This window comes from Harpia harpyja, chromosome 6 (assembly GCF_026419915.1).
Source record: "Harpia harpyja isolate bHarHar1 chromosome 6, bHarHar1 primary haplotype, whole genome shotgun sequence".
Taxonomy (NCBI): Eukaryota; Metazoa; Chordata; class Aves; order Accipitriformes; family Accipitridae; genus Harpia; species Harpia harpyja.
The window spans coordinates 27932715-27952218 of record NC_068945.1 but is presented as its reverse complement, the minus strand read 5'-3'; the positions used below and the strand labels follow the sequence as shown (position 1 = coordinate 27952218).

General features: G+C 40.9%; 1 protein-coding gene across 16 annotated transcripts in view; it reads left to right on the top strand.

Moving 5' to 3' along the window:
* The window catches only part of DMC1 (DNA meiotic recombinase 1), a 32603-nt gene that overhangs the window by 2239 nt on the left and 10860 nt on the right, over positions 1 to 19504 (top strand). For 2 of the 16 annotated variants that reach the window (XM_052789722.1, XM_052789721.1), the window contains exons 3-11: positions 2871 to 2970; positions 3754 to 3789; positions 6503 to 6575; positions 8651 to 8789; positions 11220 to 14012; positions 15161 to 15346; positions 16646 to 16753; positions 18488 to 18578; positions 19198 to 19242. In XM_052789722.1, the coding sequence (XP_052645682.1) occupies positions 18519 to 18578; positions 19198 to 19242 (105 nt within the window). In that variant the 5' untranslated portion in view covers positions 2871 to 2970; positions 3754 to 3789; positions 6503 to 6575; ... (3 more) ...; positions 16646 to 16753; positions 18488 to 18518. Of the gene's footprint in view, positions 1 to 748; positions 2971 to 3753; positions 3790 to 6502; positions 6576 to 6836; positions 6946 to 8650; positions 8790 to 9254; positions 14013 to 15160; positions 15347 to 16645; positions 16754 to 18487; positions 18579 to 19197; positions 19243 to 19504 lie in introns of those variants that run through there. The other 14 variants (XR_008235579.1, XM_052789728.1, XM_052789723.1 and 11 more) reach the window with 13 other exon arrangements.

Here is a 19504-nt window from a genome sequence, read left to right as displayed (position 1 = left end):
CACTTATGTCAGGTAGATACTGAGACAAGAGCCGACCGTTGCCGTTTCTAGTGTTGCCTCTCAATGTATTGTGTTGTCCTCCTGCCAGTGGGTAGTTTGACGTATGATTTTAAGCGATGCTAAAAGCATTATGGTGTAGTGCTGTGCATCCTTCTATGCCTGTCACTTTGTGGGGAAGTGAACACCTAGCGCACTCTCTCTCTCCCAGTACAATAACTAGAGATATCACTTAGCATCTGCAAAAGCTTATTAAATGGTGAAGAACCTGCATATCACAGTCATTGTGTAAGGAAACTACTTATCTTTTTATGAAGACGTATCTTTGGGAACACTGGTGGAAAGCTGAGAGAGTGAGAGGAGGAAGATAGGGCTGTAGCACATGTCAATGTGGAGATTTTGGAATAGACCCAAGCTGTTCTCGGTAGCCTAATTTGGAGCGTCTTTTTCTTCTTTTTTGGTTCACAAGCAATACAGAATCTATAGCTTAGATGGTGTCAGAGCTGCTTTTAACTCCATAGACTTTCTCTTGCCTTTCTTCATATACACTGCGGGATTATTATTGTTCTCTCTTATATCAATAATTATAAGGAAACCCCACTGACTGGTGAATTCCATAGACTTACTCTAGGCTTATTCTGATGTCAAAGAACATATTTATTGTAATCTTTGCTGCTTGAAACTTGCTACATTGACTGGTGGGCTAAATGAGACTGAGTTTAAAACCTATACAATAATTTTTTTTTTTTTTGCATATTGAAATTAATTCCATGCCCCATTAATTTCTTCAGTAGTGAGGTAATTCCTGTCGCCTCAGTGCTCTGCATTTAATGATGTCCCTTCTTTTAGTATCCTAGATATTAAATATCTCACTCATTGACAAAGCAGACACCTCTTTTTCTCTCTGTTTCTTTTCATTATAGCCAACTCGAGAGGTAGAAGAACAGCTGTGTCACTGCTTTGCAAAACATTATGTTTTCCTCCTGCTTGACTGTCGCAGATTCCACCACCAGGAGGCCCTCATTAAAGTGCTTATAGCTAGGCAAAGAAAACACCAGGACGGTGAAATGAGATGGAGAAACCCATCCCCACAGGAATAATCTGAAACTAATACTTATTCTACAAATAGAGGTTTTCGGAGTGCTGTGCAGGCATCTATAAATTAATTATTCCAGGAATCCTAATATCCAACCATCAGTTGTACTGTAACTTTTGAGGATACTGGGGTGTCACGGGTGGTATCCCTACATTGAATCACCAAGTGATAGCCGGGAGAGTTCATGCCTTTGTCTTCTGGATAGTAAAGCTCTTAATAACGTAAGTAAAATGATAAAATGGGATAAAGCACGGTTTTGATTTCTAGTCACTCAAGTCTGCCCTCTAGCTTTCACCGAACGAATATGCCTGCCCCTAATTCACCTCTGCCTTCTCTCTTTTAGTTATTTAGTTCTTCCTGGGTTTTTAATTTTCTTTCACTTTCCACAGCAGGCTTTTATTGTCTCCTAAAAGTTCTAAATATCTACACTAACAGTCTGTCTGATTGTTCTCTTTTGCTAACATGACCTTCTTTAAAGAAAGGGGGAAGGAGAAATGTTTTCATCCTTTTTTTGCCAAGTTGTGCACTTCTTTCTGTAATTACTGGCTCTTCAAAGCAGCAGTCATTGCTTTGGCTGAAATGTAGACTTTGTTATTCAAAAGAACAGTGTGTCCGTGATCTCTTAACTAAAAAGTATAGAGTTGTCAATTTTCTTTCCTTAAACCCCATTTTTTTCTCTTCGCTGCTGAGTCAAGCCTTGCATATCTGCTTCTGTTCTGGTTTCCCAAGATCGTATTTCGGTACTGATGAGTCCCAAGACACAGCTTGGTGATGCAATTTCAAAATGGATGATAGGTGAGAGTAGTTTTGGTCCTGTCAGGAAATGCAGCTTGTGCAAGCTGTAGGCTGCAAACAGACTTACCCCTTGTCTTTCAAACTCAGTTTCTGCCCTCCTTCCCTGAATTCACACATACACATTCTACATGTTTACATTTGTTTACTTGGGCCTTTTATATATGTACTAATGTGTAAAACGTGTATCCAGAAAAAGCGTATATGAAGCCATGATGTTGTATACAAAGTTCTCAGGCCTCTGAAGAGGTTTTCCAATCATTGTTCACCATTCTGGCCACACTGCTCACCTTAAAGAGTTTAAGCAAATATGCGGGCAGCTCACCCGCTCATGTGCTCTAGTTAGAATCCATTGCTTCCTGACAGAGTTTGCCATGAGGCTGACCTTGGTGACCGGGAGACACGTGCAGTCCACACAGCAGTGAAAACTTGTTTTAAGCTCTATGTCATTCTGTTCCCGTTACCTCGCTACTCCTTGCTTGCTTCCATGTCTGTTTTTTCATTCTTCTCTTTGTCTCTTACTTTCACAGTCATCTGTTTCTGTGGGTCACTTAAGATGTCCTTTCCAGGGAATGATGAAATATTAAACCTGCAGTCTGTAAATTCCCAATTAGCAGATGCAGGGAGGCTATACCAGGGAAAGGACCTCTCAGTATGGGTCAGTTTCTTAAGCTCTGTTGTAACCCTCCATAGCTGGCAGCTGCTGGAGACAAGATGTTAGGCCCTCGGGCTGTGGTGTTGTTTATAAGGGAGAGCAAACAGGGCCTGTGTTCTGAATCCCCTTCTAAGCTTATTTTATCTCATGCCTTAGATGAACATCAACTGCGCTTTGTCCATACAAACAAGTGAACTGCGTCATGAGATGCTGAGAAGTTCAGTGTGTATAGCACACTATGAAGATGGGAGAAAAGTGCTAAGTATTGTGTTCTCTTCCATGTTCCTTCACCGTTCTTTCTCTCCACTTTGCCACGCTACCAACCCCAAGAAGCTACACTAACAGGGACTATTCCCAGCTGGAACCAGAAAAACTCAAGATGAACAACCTGCCATCACCAGAGGGAGGGGAAAGTCATAAGAACACTGATGTAAGCAGTTCTCCCTAGTACCTGCTAATCTAAATAGGAGTTTTGTATCCAAACCGGGTGGTCATTTTTCTCCCCAGGATGCCTTGATGTATAGGTCTTACTCTGTACTGATTCTTTGTGTTAGAAATGTATGCTTGTGGATGGCCTTTTATCAAAGGCAAAAATTGGAAGTAACGTGGGCTTTAGATGATGTGGTATCTGCAGTAGCATGAGAATGGACTGTGTGGCCTGGAAAGTCCTTTCCAGTCCTGGGTATCTGCTGCAGGCTCATATGAAGATGAGCTAGTTTTTCAGGCTTTTGGGGAGTGCAGGTGACTGCTCCCTGATGGCTTGAACTAGCCTGGGGTAAAAGCTATTCAGGGACACCAGGAGATTTAGAACCCATTCCTACGAGACCTGCGAAGGCTGGGTACTGTAGTACTTAGAGCGGTAAATGGGAGATCTGCTTGTTTTGGTTTGGTTTCCTGTCTTAATTTTGTGTTGTTCCCTGGGGTAGCAAGGGATGCAAATATGAGACCTACTAGGGCCGGGTAGAAGGTGGTCACGATAGCTCGACAGTTGTCATATAAATAGCTGGATGGTGTCAGTATGTTCAGCAGCAGTAAAGCAGAATCTTCATTGGTTCATAAGGGAAAGAGAACCCTGAAAATACGAAGTTTGAATTTGCATTGAATGCCCAAGCAAAATGAGCCTTATGGAGGGTACCCTCTCTGCATAAACTTGGTTCCAAGTCTTGGATTCTAAACTTATGAACTGCTTTTTCATTCTGCCTCCCTTTTCCAGATTCCTTCAACATGACAGGCAGTCCGGAGAAGACTGGTAAGCACTCCGTACAAGAATGTAGGATAAAAATATGTTCACAAAGATGTGCGGCCAGCAAGTGGATGTGTCACAGAAGCTAAGGCTTTCATTAAAAGTATCCACTGCTGACCTCTTCATCTTGTTCCTGTTACTGAGAAGTTTGTCAGTTTGGGGTTTGTTTTTCTTTTTTTTGATCAGTTTGTCAGATGACATGAGAAAGGAGTTGTTCCTTAACCATTCAGAAAGAATTTCTTGAAGTCCTCAGCAGTCTTCTCATTTTCTAAGTTTGATCTTACTAATTTCAAACACATGCCCCACAAGCACCTTTTGCACTTCCCTTGCTGTTTAGGGATTCTCGCTCGTTGCAGGTCATCATTCTGTAGGCGACACTCGCTGTCTATATTGTACTCTCCAGCCAAGATAGAGCAGGCATTTCCTTTAGAAAAGAAGTAAGCAAAGAATGTGGCACAGGGAAAATGATACTTAACTTTGACTTACGCACCAAGTGCTTAGATATTGTGAAGAATCTCATATTTTTAATGTTACTGGGAGGGAAGGTCTGTCATGTTTAGCAACTGGTTCCCAGCTCACACCTCTATGTTATTTGATTCGTTTTGGAAATACAAGCAGGTGAAAATCTGAGTCTCTGAAGATTTAAATCCTGTCAGTCTGAAAGAAAGCTAAATTGTTTTCATGGGTCAGCAGACAGGCTGTTCTCACAATTCATTCATTCATTTACCACTAAAGTAATGTGCTACTTCAGTTCCAAGATTAAACAACTGGTAGTGATAACTTGTTGTCAGGGATTGTGTCAGTATGTCAAACCCTGTGTAGAACACAGGAAAGCTTGTAATTGAAATTGAGACAGGTGAGCCAGTGTCCAACAGGCTGCAAATAAGGATAATCAAGTCGATAAAAAATGGGGATTGCAATTTCCAAAACAAATGTCCTAACTTTATATTTAGTCACCTAGTCAAGTAGTGACACTTCCCAAAACACTCCATAATAAGCATTTATTTTGCAGTCAATGGGAACCGCAGGTGCCTGGCACTTATCTTTCTGCTGTTTAATTATGAGCCTCTGATTTAATTCCCGTTTTGAAATCTTGGGACCTGAATGACCTGGATGATGGACTAATGCAAGAGCATTACCACTGTACTTGGATACAGCGTAGCAAATTACTTTGAAATGTCTAATAGAAATTCATTGGGTTTTTTAGATGTTTTTTGTTAGTGGTTTAGGAGAAAGGAAAAGATGGTTATTTGTCACACAAAAAAAGGAAAAGTTCTAAGCACAAAGAGCAAAGAAAGTAAGGCAGAAAGAAAAAAAGCAAGAGAAGGATATTTGGGCAAAGTAGCATGGAAAAAAGTATGAACGGTGGAAGGAATGGTAGCGGTAACTGTACACAGAGGCTGCATTAATAGGAGACTGGGAACGCTGAACCTGATACAGAAGCCAGTGAGAATATTCAAAGTCAGTACTGGTAGAGTCCGTCATTTATTTCTCTACAAATGCTTTGGAAATAAATTGAATTATGTCGTTGGTTCTTAAATTGAACTTAAGAACAATGTGTGTATTGTTATACGCTTCGTGATTTTTCCTGTATTGTATGATGAAGAGGGGGAAAAGAAATAGGTGATCAGTCATAAGGTCTGCCTGTTCTGTTAAAATCTAGAGCCCTGGAAAACAAGCTGGCAGGAGAGCAAGTTATTCTCCTTAAAATCTGAAATTAGGTCTATCAAGCATTTTCTTTTATATTTACTCATATTGCAGAGGACTTCTCTCAGCATAATGCACAATTCACTCAGCTTGCCTCTTGCTGATTTCTACATAGTTTTGTAATGAAAGTTTGTGCTGTCACATGTCTGTCAACAAGTGGAAGCAACAACTTCCGTTTTTCTTGACCAAGCTAAATCGAGTTTGGCATATTTTTTTCTTTTAATATACACTAGTAGAGCAATCCTGCCAGGCTCCAGATCACTTTTATTCTTTGAAATCCCTGTCTTTGCTTAGAGTTAAATATCGTCAAAGTGATACTGCCATGCTGCCATTATATCAATTTCTCTCACCACAGCCAGGGTCTTGCCATTACAGAGTGTTAGAAAAAGCCCCCTTACCAGTGCGGCTTTGTCACTGTGGAGTGGCAAGGGGGAAAACATATTTCACTGAGTAATTATGCAGGGAATGGCTATTTGGGAGAAATTGGTTTGCTTCTAAAACTGGCCTAGAGAGAAATACAGTAACCATGTGACGTTAGTGCCATTTTTTACCCAGATCTGCACATTGAAACACACGAGTGTGTTGTGCTTTGTTAATTTTGTTAAAGCGATTTATGGAGTCAATAAATCTTGAGGGAAGAAATCTTCCAAACTTCCTTCTGTTGGAGGCAGCTGACTTGGCTGGGTGTTTTACAGAATAGTTCCATCAGGTACTTTTTACTAGATCAGGACATTACCCTGGTGTCATAGCTATTTTGCAAGCCTGTAATTGCCTTCTATGACCCTGAAATTTCTCCTGCGATTTCAGCAGGAGAGGTTGTTTTTATTTCTTTTCCCATGACTGCAGTGTGATGCTGCTAGCACTAGTGGCTGCTGTATTTTGCCCTAGAAACAGCTATGTTTCACTTGTGGATGGGTTAGACTTTTTAAAGAGAATACATGAGAATTAAGGCATTAATCCTACCACCATGGTAAATTACTCAAAGTTTTTCTGCCTTTTGTTTTTCTTGAAGGAACCAGGACATGGACAAGCTTCTAGCAAGTACCAACCTCATCAGACAAGCAAAGTCTTCCAAGTCCCAACAGGTAAAATATTAAACAGTGACTTTTCCAGGTATAGAATGGGGAAGAAAAAGTAAAATATTATTTATTTTACTAAGACTTTTCAGGTTTGTTGTTCTGAAGGCCTTTGCTATGCTATAGTATGTGCTCCCCATATGAGAAGCAGGAGAGTGTGTGTATATATATGTGTATATGTTTGTCAATCCCAGGCAGCTGGAACCCATCAAAGCTGCTTGTGTGTGTATCCCTTTTGTGTGTGCCTAATTAGTGCAAATACTTCCCTAGGTATTGGATTCGCTGACGTGTGCTAGGCGAGGGGAATCTGGACGGCTAATATTTAATATTTCAGACTTCCACACCCGAGATGCTGAGCTTGAAAAGGTTAAGAAGGAAAGTAAGTAGAAGCAGTCTCAACATATGCTTAAAACTAGAAGACTAAAAATAGCACCTCGTCCTAGAGAGGTGATGCAGTGTTTGGAGAAGGATGGGAGATGATGTGATAGATTGAGTGAATTTTTCTGTCTCCTGCTGACATAACTGATCTTGTTGGCATCCACATAAGCCCTGCAATACAGAAGAGATTCTTCAGGGCAGTTGCTCGTGTGAAGGGAGTGTGGAAGTGGGATTGCTTTGCATGCCTTAGTGTTGCTCTTTTGTCAGTTTTTCTGCACAGATTCTGTCCCTAAGCCAGTGAGGTCCCTTCCCTGTACCTGTTAAAACTTTCTGCCTTCCTGAGAATAGGTGAGAGGACTTTACTCCTTTCTCTGGAAGCAGGTCCTCTAAGAGAGTTGAAACAACTTCTGATGTGTTGAACTATTGACAAGTACAGCTTCCAAACCTTAGTGCTTTGGATACAGTTTTAGTCTCCTAATGATGACAGTTCTGAAGTCTGTAGCATTGTGTGCTTCTCAACAGGCTTCCTTTAGCAGTTGCTCTTTAGGAACTTTAGTGTTGGTGAAAAACTATATACTGCACACTTATTCTAGCTGTGTCTGGAATTTCCTTCCCTGCCTTTTTTTTCCTATCAAATATGCTTGAATTCCTTCTGAAGCAACACCCAGAAAAGTCCTCCACCCAGGTAGTTCAGACTCCTGAGCTGATTCGCAGATGCTTTTACTTTAGAGAGAGTTCCTTCAAGGCCGCTCAGTCATTGCTTACAAAAGCCCGATATGAAGGATGGTGGTAATTCTCATCAGCTTCTTATCTCCAATTTGCTTTTGCTGCATTAACACTGTGGTAGCTGAGGGTGGGGAACAGTGGCTGGTCAGTTAGGAACATCTCATGGTTGCAGTTCAATACTGAATATTATTTTGAAATAAAAATTTGAATGTCATGTGATTTTCCTGCTTATCTTGTACTCATTGCCCTAAGAACAGAGGTCACGTGTAAAATCTGGTCTCAGAAACTCTGACCTAGTCCTCTGTCTTGGATTGCCTGGCCATTAAAGCAGGAAGTGCTGCCTTAATAATCCAGTGGGAAAATAACTGGGGAGAGACAAGACAGGAAGAAAGACTGCAGTAGGAAGTACTGGGGTATATTGAACCAAGCAGGAGTTGTGCACTTGCACCGAGTTTCAGAGACACCTATATGCCATTTATAATCACCAATTCAGCAAAAAGATGAGGAGGAGAGATTAAAAGCTTTTTTCAGATATGGACAGAGGAAATGTTTAAGAAATAGACACAGTTCCAGTAAGGCTGGCAAAGAAAGCGTGGTAATCCAAGGAAAGGGGAACAAAGGATAAAACAAGAATAATCAGGCTAATGAATCTCTGAAGTTTAAAGGCACAAGATTGAAGAAAATTATTAGCTGGACCATTACTGAAAATTAAGGCTCTATGTGTAGCAAAATCAAGGAAACACAGTATTTTAAAGGTAATTACAACTCCTGAGAGCTCTAAATATTATTCTAAGCTAAAAATAACTGTATGATGATGCAGTTGATGCCTATCCAAGTTTTAGGGGTTGAAAAACAAACTGCTTATGATCTCTTCTGGCCACTAGCCTGGCAAACATATGGAATACAAATGGAGTAAGATTGGTTTTTTGTTGGTTTGTTTTTTTTTTTCCCCTGTGGTTTACATACAAACTCACTTGCAGAAGCAGCAGGCAAAGCCAAGAGCAGAAAACTGGCCAAAAGAAGAGCATGTTCAGTTCTGCAGCATGGCTGGTTTAAAAGAAAAGCTCCTACCAACCGAGAGGCTGAGCTAGAAAGCCAAAAGTTTTCCAAACTCATAAGGTATGTGGAAACACTGTGAAAATGATTAGTTTTTCAAGTAGAGGCTCTTCAAAGTTTGGGGTTTTTTTTAAATGAAGAAATATCTCAAATACCAGTGCTGAACCTCTTCTAAGTGTAAACTTAAAAATGTTTTTCTTGTAAAATGTCATTATTTGATGTGACCAGTGAATTCTGCTGTGACCTGGAAATTAAAAGTTTTCTATTAGCTGCACTTTAAATATGTTCTTCTTTCTGAAGCATGCCAATGAAAATGCTGCCCTGAGTACAAAACAGAGCAGTATACTCAAAAGTCATTATTCAACCTACTTGACAACAGAAGCACTCAGCTTCTGTGAGCTGGAATGTATTAGAGAAAGGAAAACCAAAAACCATTCCATGAATTATGCTTTTTTTTAGCTGTAACACTGAAAACTCTGCTCTCCTATGTTCTGTGGATAAAGCTGCTTTGCTTTGTGTCTTTTTCAGATTAAAGTTCAATGCTGGTGTGTGAATAAGTTAGAGAAGCATTGACTCTTTTGGCCACAACAGTTAAGACAGTATTTGCAGTACTCCTAGCTTGTTTGTATTGGGAGTCAGAATTTCTTTGGTGTGAAGAATACACACACAGTCCTGTGTTCTGCAGCATGGCAGATGCATCCGTGAGCAACTCCCTTGTTTTAACTCCCTTTCTGATGAGCTATGGTGGTTAAATCAAGTTTTCTGCCTCAGCTTCCTCCTAAAGCAATAATCCCTGTTGCTTCACTCTCTTTTCCTGTCTCATGCACCAATGTGTACAGCTGCCGCCAGGCAAACTCTACCTCCTGTATTTGCATTCAGTCCCAGAGAAGTCCCTCTGTCTATAGGAATGGTGGGAGTCCACCACATGGCAAAACTGATCCGACACCTTGCTGAGGCAGGCCTTCTCTGTCTTTCTTCCCCATCCCCCAGCTGCCTGATCCCATCTTTTCTTTTTTTACTGTTTAGATGAGCACCGGAGTGAATACAAATAGGAGAAATGCAAAGCCGTTTAGATAAGGGAGAGCATAATGCCCTGCTGGCTAAATCGAAGCTTGAGCTAACTCGGAGAGCTGCAACAGGAGACCTTAGTTAGGGGGAGCGTGCAAGCCTGGCCGTGCTCTGCAGTCTGTTCAGGCCTAGCCCTAGGGCCTGACCGGCTGCATTATGTACTTCATTCCCTTGGGTGATGGCTTTCCATTTAATCTGCTGTGAGCGGAGGAACATTTAATCAATTCTTTTGGTTTACTTAGTGAAATGAAAATATTTCCCCTGTAGACTTTAACCAGGCCTGCGACTGGGCTTTAATTCAAATGCAAGCTTGTCAGTGGCATCGTCACTGACTTTGAAGAGTGGTAACAGTTTCAGAGCAAATAAATTTTACTATAGCTTGCTTCATCCTACTTCTATCTGACGTTGGAGGTCAATTCAAGTGAACAAAGATATATGTAACTGCAATTACTGCTCCCACTTAGCAACATATGTGGGCAGTCTTATTTCATAATTAGTCTGTTATTCCTGTTTATCATAAAGTTGCTTAAGCTAAAGTAGAACAAGGTGCACTTATTCCAGAACAAAAATCCATGTATGTGGAGTTAGTCAAGAGCAGTTATTTTGGAATTTGCAAAAGCTATTTAGAAAGCTTTCCCAGTTTAAAAAAGACTGGTATCTCCCAAAGTATACATTTCACAATTCAGAGTAATATATTTCCCCGAATGCATTTCATTTCTTGCCATAGAGATTTTTGTGCCAAGATTGATAAATTGCAGGTCACAGCTCCAGCATCCCAAGCAGGAAGAATTACTTGGTTAAAAATGAAAAAGCTGCTTTAAAATAGTTTTTTTTTTTTTATCTATTAGCATAGGTTAGAAATCTGCTCAGTGATAGATTTTTTTTTTTTTTTTTTAAAGGACTGAATTTTAGCTACAACCAGGATAAACACTTAATCTATGTCTGTCAATTTTGCTCCTGGTCTGCTTGTTAGTTCAGGCAATCCTTGAGTTTCTACTAATTTATCAGCTACCAGTGAAATTAAGAAGTAGGTATGTCAGCCCAAAAATGCTGCACTCAAAAGCTTGTTTATGGACAAAGAGGAAGCATACCTTGTGTATAATTAAAGTCAAGGATTTATTGCTAGTATGATTGAAATCTTGAGAGTTTAATGATTATTGACCCAGATATAACTTGCAGAAAGAGAAAGGATAATAATGCAGTTAGAGTACTTCCATAAAATGGTAACACATAAACACATACACTTCTTGGCTTCTACCCCTTTTCCTTGTATTTCACTCACCCTTCCACTGCTTCTGTGGGTCGTAAGGTTGGTGGTTTCATTCTGTTGTGTATGTGGGGTGATATGGAGAGTTGTCAGCATCTGGAGTCCTTTGCTGGGAGAATATTATCTTCATGTTGATTGTTTCTCCTTCCTTGCTCTAGGATCCACTTGGTGTCATTTTTATATGTTTGCTAGCATGCATTTACACCTTTCTTCATTGGTCTGCAGTGCCATGCTACATCTGATTTTATGATATGTTGTGCCTATTGTATATGTTAGTTACTATTTTTGTTACTCCTAAAACTGGTTTCACCCAGCTCCAGGTCAGCATTTCTTTGATCACCAGCGAGTTGTTCATAGCCATCAGGTCTCCAGTGCCAAGCCTGTGCCTTGCCAGTTATCTTTGCATGCCGGTACTCGTCTGCACATATTGTGTCCCCATTTCTCAAGGCCTCTGCTATTGCACCAGGCCGGTATTTCTCTACACTGTGTCCTTGTGCTAGTCGTAAATCTGTCATTCTATGCAGAATAACTGTTAGTTACTGCTATTTATATAAAATGATGGCTGTACCACATGCAGATAAACAGAAGTAAAACAAATTAGCCATAGACCTGGTCAGTTACGGAAACTGCTGTCACAGCTAACCAAGTAAAAAGTACAGAAGGGTTGAGAGAAGTTCAAACAAAGCAAGCCTGACAATCCTCAGTCCTGAGGCCTTGCAAATTCAGTACAAAGCTTATGGCAAATTACTGAGGATGGCAATACTGTATTGCAGGGCTACATGGTTAGAAGGTTTTAGCCCCAAAAGCCATTAGCCCCAAAAGCCACGAGCAGGTAAAAGCAAGCTGTACACATTACCAGAACATCCATCAGGTTTCAGCAATTTTTTTAGAACTAGATATGCTGGCATTTTTTCTCTTTTGGGCTAGAAAACACAAGAATTAGAGTCCCAGTTATCTGACCTTTTAAAACTAGAAGTTAGCTCAAAGTATATTGCATATTTTTACAGACAAAATTGCATTACGTAGTGAATGATGGAAAGCAAGGGTAATGGCAAGGATAGTCAAGCACTGAAATTGTCTGGTTCTTTCTCAAAAACTTCTGATAAAAGAAAATCCACAGCCTATCCAGGCAAACAAACATCTGCCAAGTTTAGCTGATTCTGCTTTGAGCTAGATAATCTCTTGATGTCCCTTCCAGTCCTATTGTTCTCTATTACTAGTTTGCTTTTTTACCTTAGATAAAAAATTCCTTGTGCATTCTCAAAAGGGATTGCTTTTCTTACCTCCTTTGTCTTTTTGATTGACTCTGCATATGATATACTGATGCGTGTCTCCAGAAAGCCTCTGAGTTTAGGTCTTGCAAAGCTTAAAAGTGGCTTTGTTTATTCCAGTCTGCATTTTTTTTATCATGTCATCCTTTGTTATAGATAAAGAATTACTTATTTCACAATCACCTATTAAAATGAACACAAAAAAAATGAGGCTCATGGTGCTTGGACTGCTATCACTTACTGCATTTGTATAGTTGACATACAGATTATTTATTTTTCATTTAGAAAAATACCCGTGCCTGAATTCTCTAGTCGGTGTTTTGATATCAGTAAGTTATCTTTGGCTGCTTTCCTTCTCCAGTCACATCCAACCTGTTGTGGTCCTGACTTGACCTGGCACCTCTTTAACACCAATGGGCACAGCCCTCTATCTCATCATTTCCTCCAGAGCTGCAATGCTGAACCATGGTCTGGACAGAACATCTTGATACACAGAAGGGAGATCTCTAATCCTATAACATATCCGTAATGATTAACTCAGGGTAAATTAGAGGTAGCAAAATCTGTGTCTTTTTAATGCAGGATCACTCTCAACAGTGTAGTATTGAGTATTTTGTCAAGGCTTTGCCTAAAGATCTGAAGACTGGGACAGAGCCATCACTCAGTCTCACAGTACCATCTCAATTCCTTCCAGTAATTCCATTTTAACAACGGAGCCCTCTTGTTGCTCCAGTCCAAACAACGAAGCCTAGCTGGTCTGATATTTTGCCAGTCCTATCCTGAGACCCATTGTATGCATACAGCTTTTGCAGTTCATCTTAGTTCTGACCAGAGAAGGAAAACATAGGCAAGGTTGTTTTCTTTATGTAAAACTTAAAGCCTATGCCAACATATGCAGAGTTTCAGGCATATTCATAAGATGGACACGACATTCAAAGAAGTGTACCAGAGGCACTGCAGATAAATGAGGGATTTGGACCAGAAGTGGCAGAAAGATAAGCAAGAATTCCTTAAGTACAAAAAATTTGTGTGGATTCATCGTACTGTGTTCTGATAACCTGAATTCAGTTCTGCTACTCTTCTTGTTTGCTAGAGGTATAGCCCACTAGTTAACAGGGGTTTCCAGAAGAGCTTTCGAGCATGGAGAAAGAGGAGCAAGCTGTGATGTGCGGAGTTAATTAGTACAAATTCCATGGGACACATTAAAGCAGCATGGCCTTTCCCCAAGACTGACTGAGGTGGAATCTGTTTGCCTGGTGCTTCCTCGCAGAAAGGTTTTTGGCAGATTTTGGTTTGGAAGCAGTGATGGTTAATTCTGATGTGACTAAGGGAGTAGCTAAAGTGAGCTATCAATACAAGGCTATCATGTTTTGTGGATTTGGGTAATTTGGGGGATATAATAGCTAACGTAACTTCCAAAGTGATGCTGGACTTTTACTCTATATTCCTTTGCTGTAGGAGACATAAAGTTTTTACCTTGTTAATACTTGGATTGCCTTTGAAATATTCAGTGTTCTTTCTTTCTCTCGCTTCCCCTCTCTACCCCCCAATATGTATTTTCAACTTTATAGGGGAAAAAAACCCAACCAAACAATTGCTGCTAGAGAAGAGAGCTGAAGAATATGAAGAAATTGCTGCATCTTTGCCCAGAAGCATTCTGCAATTCTGGGAAGATTTCAGGTGTGTCACAGTGTTAGTCTGGGACCAACTGTAAGTGAAATGCATTCCTATGGAAATCAGAAGGCATAGTTCTTCCAAAACAATTCAGACATAAATGTACACTCATATCCCAGGCTGAATCTTCATCTGTTATATTCTGGAATGCCAAATATTTGACTATTCTGTCCTGGTTAAGAACAGGCGAACTGCCAACTTGAAAGTTCAGAGAAGGCATTAGCTTGTATAGTTGACTCTAGTCCATTTGATACACATAAATCTGAATCAAAACCAGCCAACCAAAAAAACCCCACATGATTTCCCTACTGCAACCATGGATTAAAATGGTTTGTGAGGATGAAAAAATCAGCTGTATACTTAGTATTCTTATGGTAATGGTTTGACTTGGGTCTTGTCTTGTCTGAACTGGTATAAGATCTCAAGTGAGAGGAAATACAGGTGACGGTGTATCTCATTGCGAGTGCCTCTGCTGCAGCTGGAGGTGCACTGGTCAGCAGCAGAACCTGTAAGAGGGAAGGAGCAGACTCTGGGATGCCTTAACTCACTTGGCTGGTGTGTAATGTGATGGGGTATGGGGGGTTATTGCACAATGCCAGCTGGAAGCTGAACGAGCAGTTAATGATCACACAACATTTTGAAGATGTAGAATGTAATCTGTTGCCCAAAGTAGCACTTTGGGGTGGTAAATGATCTTCAGATTCTGTGCATTCATTGACCCCTCTGAGAGCTATTTTATGAACTAGAAGGATAATGGAGGGAAGGTTATTTACAGAGGCATTAGCTGCTGCAGAGCTGTTCAGCAGCACCAGAAGGATCGCTCTCTGCATGTGCATTCTGTTCCGGAATAAAAGCATACTTTGTGAAGGAATTCATCTTTAAAGGGCTGTCTGCCTGAGTGCTCTTCTGGAGTAGCTCTTGTGGAATAATGCAGTTTTCAAAAGCAGTGCCAGCCGGTTCCTCCATATAGACAAAGCCTTGGGCACCCAGAATTAGACTTTGGGTACTTAGAGAAATCACTTGATGTCTTGATTGGAGACACTGCGAGCACTCCTGTGGTGTGCTGATGATGGTTAGGGGCTGTGGGTTTTGTTGTTTGGTTTCCTGACTTGGCCAGCATGATGACACCCGGGTGCACTCTTAACCTCCCACAGGCGGCGGGTGAGGAATTTTTCACAAGCACCTTGAAACAGGCTGAGATGCTGCTCCCATCCCTTCTGCCATTTGAAACCCCCCACCCACTGGGGCAGTGACCCTGAGGGCCAGCCAGCAACTCCTGCTCGCAGGAGTACGCTGACATCTTCTTTATGTGCAGTCCTGTACCGACTCTGCTACCAAAGGTGAGCTAAAACAGCTGATTGCTTTCCAAATACTGTCTCCAAGAAGACCGCAGAACTCTTGTAGAAGTGTTCGTATCCTAAAAAGCACCTTTTCCATCCTTTTAAAATGGCAGATTAAGTCATGTGTATGACTCAGCCTCATTTTCTTGTCCTGTGACTTTAGGCAAGTCACTTCTTTTCCAGCTTTCTGACTGGTTTTGGCTATCCATTCCAAAAATGCTGTGTGCCTTGTTTAGGAAGATGTGTGTGTGGCACCCTGAAAAAGTAAGGCTGAGCTGTGTTGAACCGAACGCCCTCCAAATGCAATGCCACTCTGCGTTTTTAATTAAGCCTTTGCCAGCTGTAAAATAAGGGTAATACAATATTCCTTAGAGATGGCAAATACAGTAGTTGATAAATTTTAGAAGATAAAGTGATTGAAGGCAATAATTCAACTGTATTTCAGCGCGGGGGTGGGTGAGGAAAGGGGCAGTCCCCATTCCTGTCAGGAGCCTGCACGCCTCCCTCACGGCGGTCTGGCTTCCAGCGTGAGCGGGCGGGCGGCTGCCTCGTTTTGGCGGGAGGGCAGGTGTCCCCGCCCCCCCCCCTCCCGCTCCGGCGGGAAAACCGCCGGGTCCGTTCCCTCAGGAGGAGGCGGGTGGGCTGGCTGGCTGGCACTGCAGCCCGGGCTGGTTTAGGGAGCTCCGAGCCTTACATGCTGGGGTACCGTAACCCCTCGCAGACCCCCACTCCCGGAGATGCCCGGGGATGAGCTGTGGTTTAATTGTTGTTGTAATTTTGAGGGGGAACTTTGGTGCTCCACGGGGGAGGGAAATTCTGCGGTGCCTCAGCGTTTGGGAACAGAAATTTGCATCCCCTGAAAAGGCAGCTGGCAAGGAAAAGCCAAATAAATCTGCGTGTTGATATACGATGAATCATTTATTTTCCTCTGAGTTAATACACATGGAATTCCACCATGGTGCCCCTCGGGGCAGGTCAGCTCTGCTCCTGCCCCTAACACAGGGCCCAAACTCCAGTCAAGTCAGCTGGGATGTTTGTCAGTTCAAAACCAGCTCATTAAACCCAAGGCTACATGCTGGGGCCAGGTCTGTGTCACACTGATGGTCTCTATCTGTTGAAAGGTGTGCAGCATGCAGGTCTTGCTCACGTATCCTAATGAACAGCTGCCAGGGTGATAACAGGAGGGTCGGGGCACCCAAGGTGGCACAAAAGTGTTGTGTTTCCTTACAAAGGTCCTCGTTTCTTCATGGATTTGCTGTGTTGTTTCAGACTTTCACCCTTTTATCTGCTTCATTGCAGGCGGTGGCGACTGAAATCCTCTGGGTCTTTGGTGCACCAACACACCAGCAACAGGAGGACCCTCCACTAAACAGGAGGATTTTGTTCATCCCTAAAGCTTTTAGTAGGGTGTGGTATAATTTCTTCGTTTTTCCCTCGTAGTGTGCAGGAAGGCACAGGACTGCGTCTGTCTTGTTTTTCTGCTGTGAGATGCCAATTGCCTAAGGATGGGGAGTAGGAGAACGATCCCATGACCTGTTCAGCTGTGCTTGGAGTGCAGGATTATGTGCATTTCAGGAGGATATTTTTAATGAAGAAGGGAATTGTAATACAGTTGTAATGCCTTTTGCATTACTTGTTTTTCTTCCTTCAGTATTTGAAGCTTAAGGGGTTTTTAAAATCTCTTCAAGTATTTTTTAATCAGTGTTTTACTGTAATTATTTTTCTGATTGATATTAGGCATGATGCGAAGGCATGATTTCTCATTCCATAATTGTCAGGGTTCTGAAATAGAAGTGAAATATATCCTGACACTATCAGAAACAACTGATTTTATAGGAATATTTCCATTAAATACTAACTAAAGTGACTCCATCATATTTTGACTCCAAAACAAAATGAGATCATTCTAAAATTATAATATTTTCTTTCTCACTTCTCCCAGCCTCTGTATACACAAGATTCTTGCAAGCAAGTTAGGCAGACCTTAAGTATCCATTTAGAAGCTGAAAAAAGCTATTTATTTGCAGATATTTAGTCTAAATTATCCTGTTCTCTGTTAGACATAGCCCATCTTGTAGTTTCATAATAAACCTGACTTACCTTTCATGGATTTTATTAACAAGGATGAGCTAGCAAACATATATACACAATGCGGATGAGGTAGTTTACATAACTTTTGATCAGCCGTAGCTAGAACAGTGAAAGCAAGCTCACAATTAAGACAGAAGTAACCTATCCATTTACAAAACCACAAAAATGATACAGCAGGTTATAAGATCATATTTCTAAGGAACTACTTGGTACTCATTTTTCTTGCATTCATAACATTTAAGGAGGTCATATTTTGCTTTTTATTGAACCATGCTATCAGTAAGTGCGTATTCTGGTTCTAAGGCTTGCTTATAGGAAGTCACATAAAGAGGGCAATGAAGTGCAGCAGAGTACAGACATGGCAAGTTAACCATGAAAAAAACATGAAATAAGCTCTCTGTATATGTTTTTGCATAATAAAAGCCTCAGATTTTTATTACCCTTCTTTTATTCTCTTCATGCAAGCATACTTCTTACAGGCATTACTTGCACGTCTTCAGCATTTATTAGGTATTCTGAACTCCAGCAAGAACTTGAAAACAAATACAGCTTTATAGTCTACTCTCAAGATATACGACTAAGGAGATGTAGCCTTGCCAGTAGCACTGTTTTGTGGGCTTTCTGTCGCATAAAGATCGGGAAGCTGAGATGTTGCATAGCCTTTCCTTTACCCATTCTGTCTGCAACTATGCTTTTGTTATAAAAATACAGGCTGCCTTTAACTTCCTTACCAGAATAAATTCCAGTAATGAGAAATCATTTAAAATGTTGCCGCCTCCAAACTCATCTCTGACCCAAGATTCTCACAAGGGAATGAGATCTCTTTTCCTGTTAAACCCTTTCTAGCCAAACTGGTTCATCTGAGAGTAAAGCGGTAGATTTTCTCCTTTTGGTCTGGTACGTCAGATAATGAAGAGTTGGAAGCAGAATCCAAGTTTAAATCCATATGTAATGGCATACTGAGAAGGTTCTGTAGTTCAAGGACTTCTTAAAAGTCATTTTACAGTCATTTATTGCCACCCCAATACTATCTTTGTTTGCATTTCCCAGTAGTGATCAATACTTTACTGCCTGCTCTTTCATGATGAAGGCCATGGAGGATCAAGTAGTCCAGGAAGAACCAGGATACCAGGATGATGAGGTAAATTTATGGTTGATTGAAAAAAAACTGTGCAGCATATTTGAAGGTATTTTGATAGTGTTACGCAATCCATGGAGGGACAGGAGGTCCCCAAAGGCCATCAGGGAGTTCAATGCATTTAAAATCTTCTTCCAGTCTAATACCAAGAAAATCTCATTCTCTTAGTCCCTGTGCAGCCTTGCTCTTCAAGTACTCTTCATTAACCTTTCAAAAGCTATGCACAGTTTTTAATGGGATTATCATTATTTCTTTATATTTTACACTTCTATATTAACTGCAAGGGGACTATCAGTTAATTTTATGTTTCCAAGGAATGGTCATCAGCCTGAAAAGATTGAGGAACTGTGGCATCATCAAGATGATGATGATCTTAACACAAGTTTTGTTAGCACAGCACAGGATTGCTTACCTGTGAAGATACGTTTTACGAAGAAGGTGATACAAAATGTGTAGGCCTTGTTGGCCCACTATGGCTTTGCTTATTTGGGTAGTCCAACAAGTTATGTATTATTAGGGAAAATAATTTTTACAAATTTGAAACAGACACGTAGTGAGATAGGTGTAATTACAAGAAAAGGCAAAATCTATTTTTATTGTTTTCTGCTTTTTTTTTTTTTAGGAATCCTTTTTTCAGGATATTGACCTGCTGCAGAAGCATGGAATTGTAAGTATTAGCATTGACTTTACTGCACAGAATTGTCCATGAAAAGCTATTGTAAGGTTATTTCCAAAAGCGTGTACACATGGATACAAATAACTGAAATTCCTCCTCGCAATAAATTCTAAATCAGTCTTGTGAAGACAAATTTTGCCTTTGGTGATAAGACGGGTTTTCAGAAACTCTCATTCCCATCAGATTCCTAAATAAAGTGCCAAGATATTCAAAGTATTTAGCACCCAGCACTCTTGAAAAACCAACTACTTGC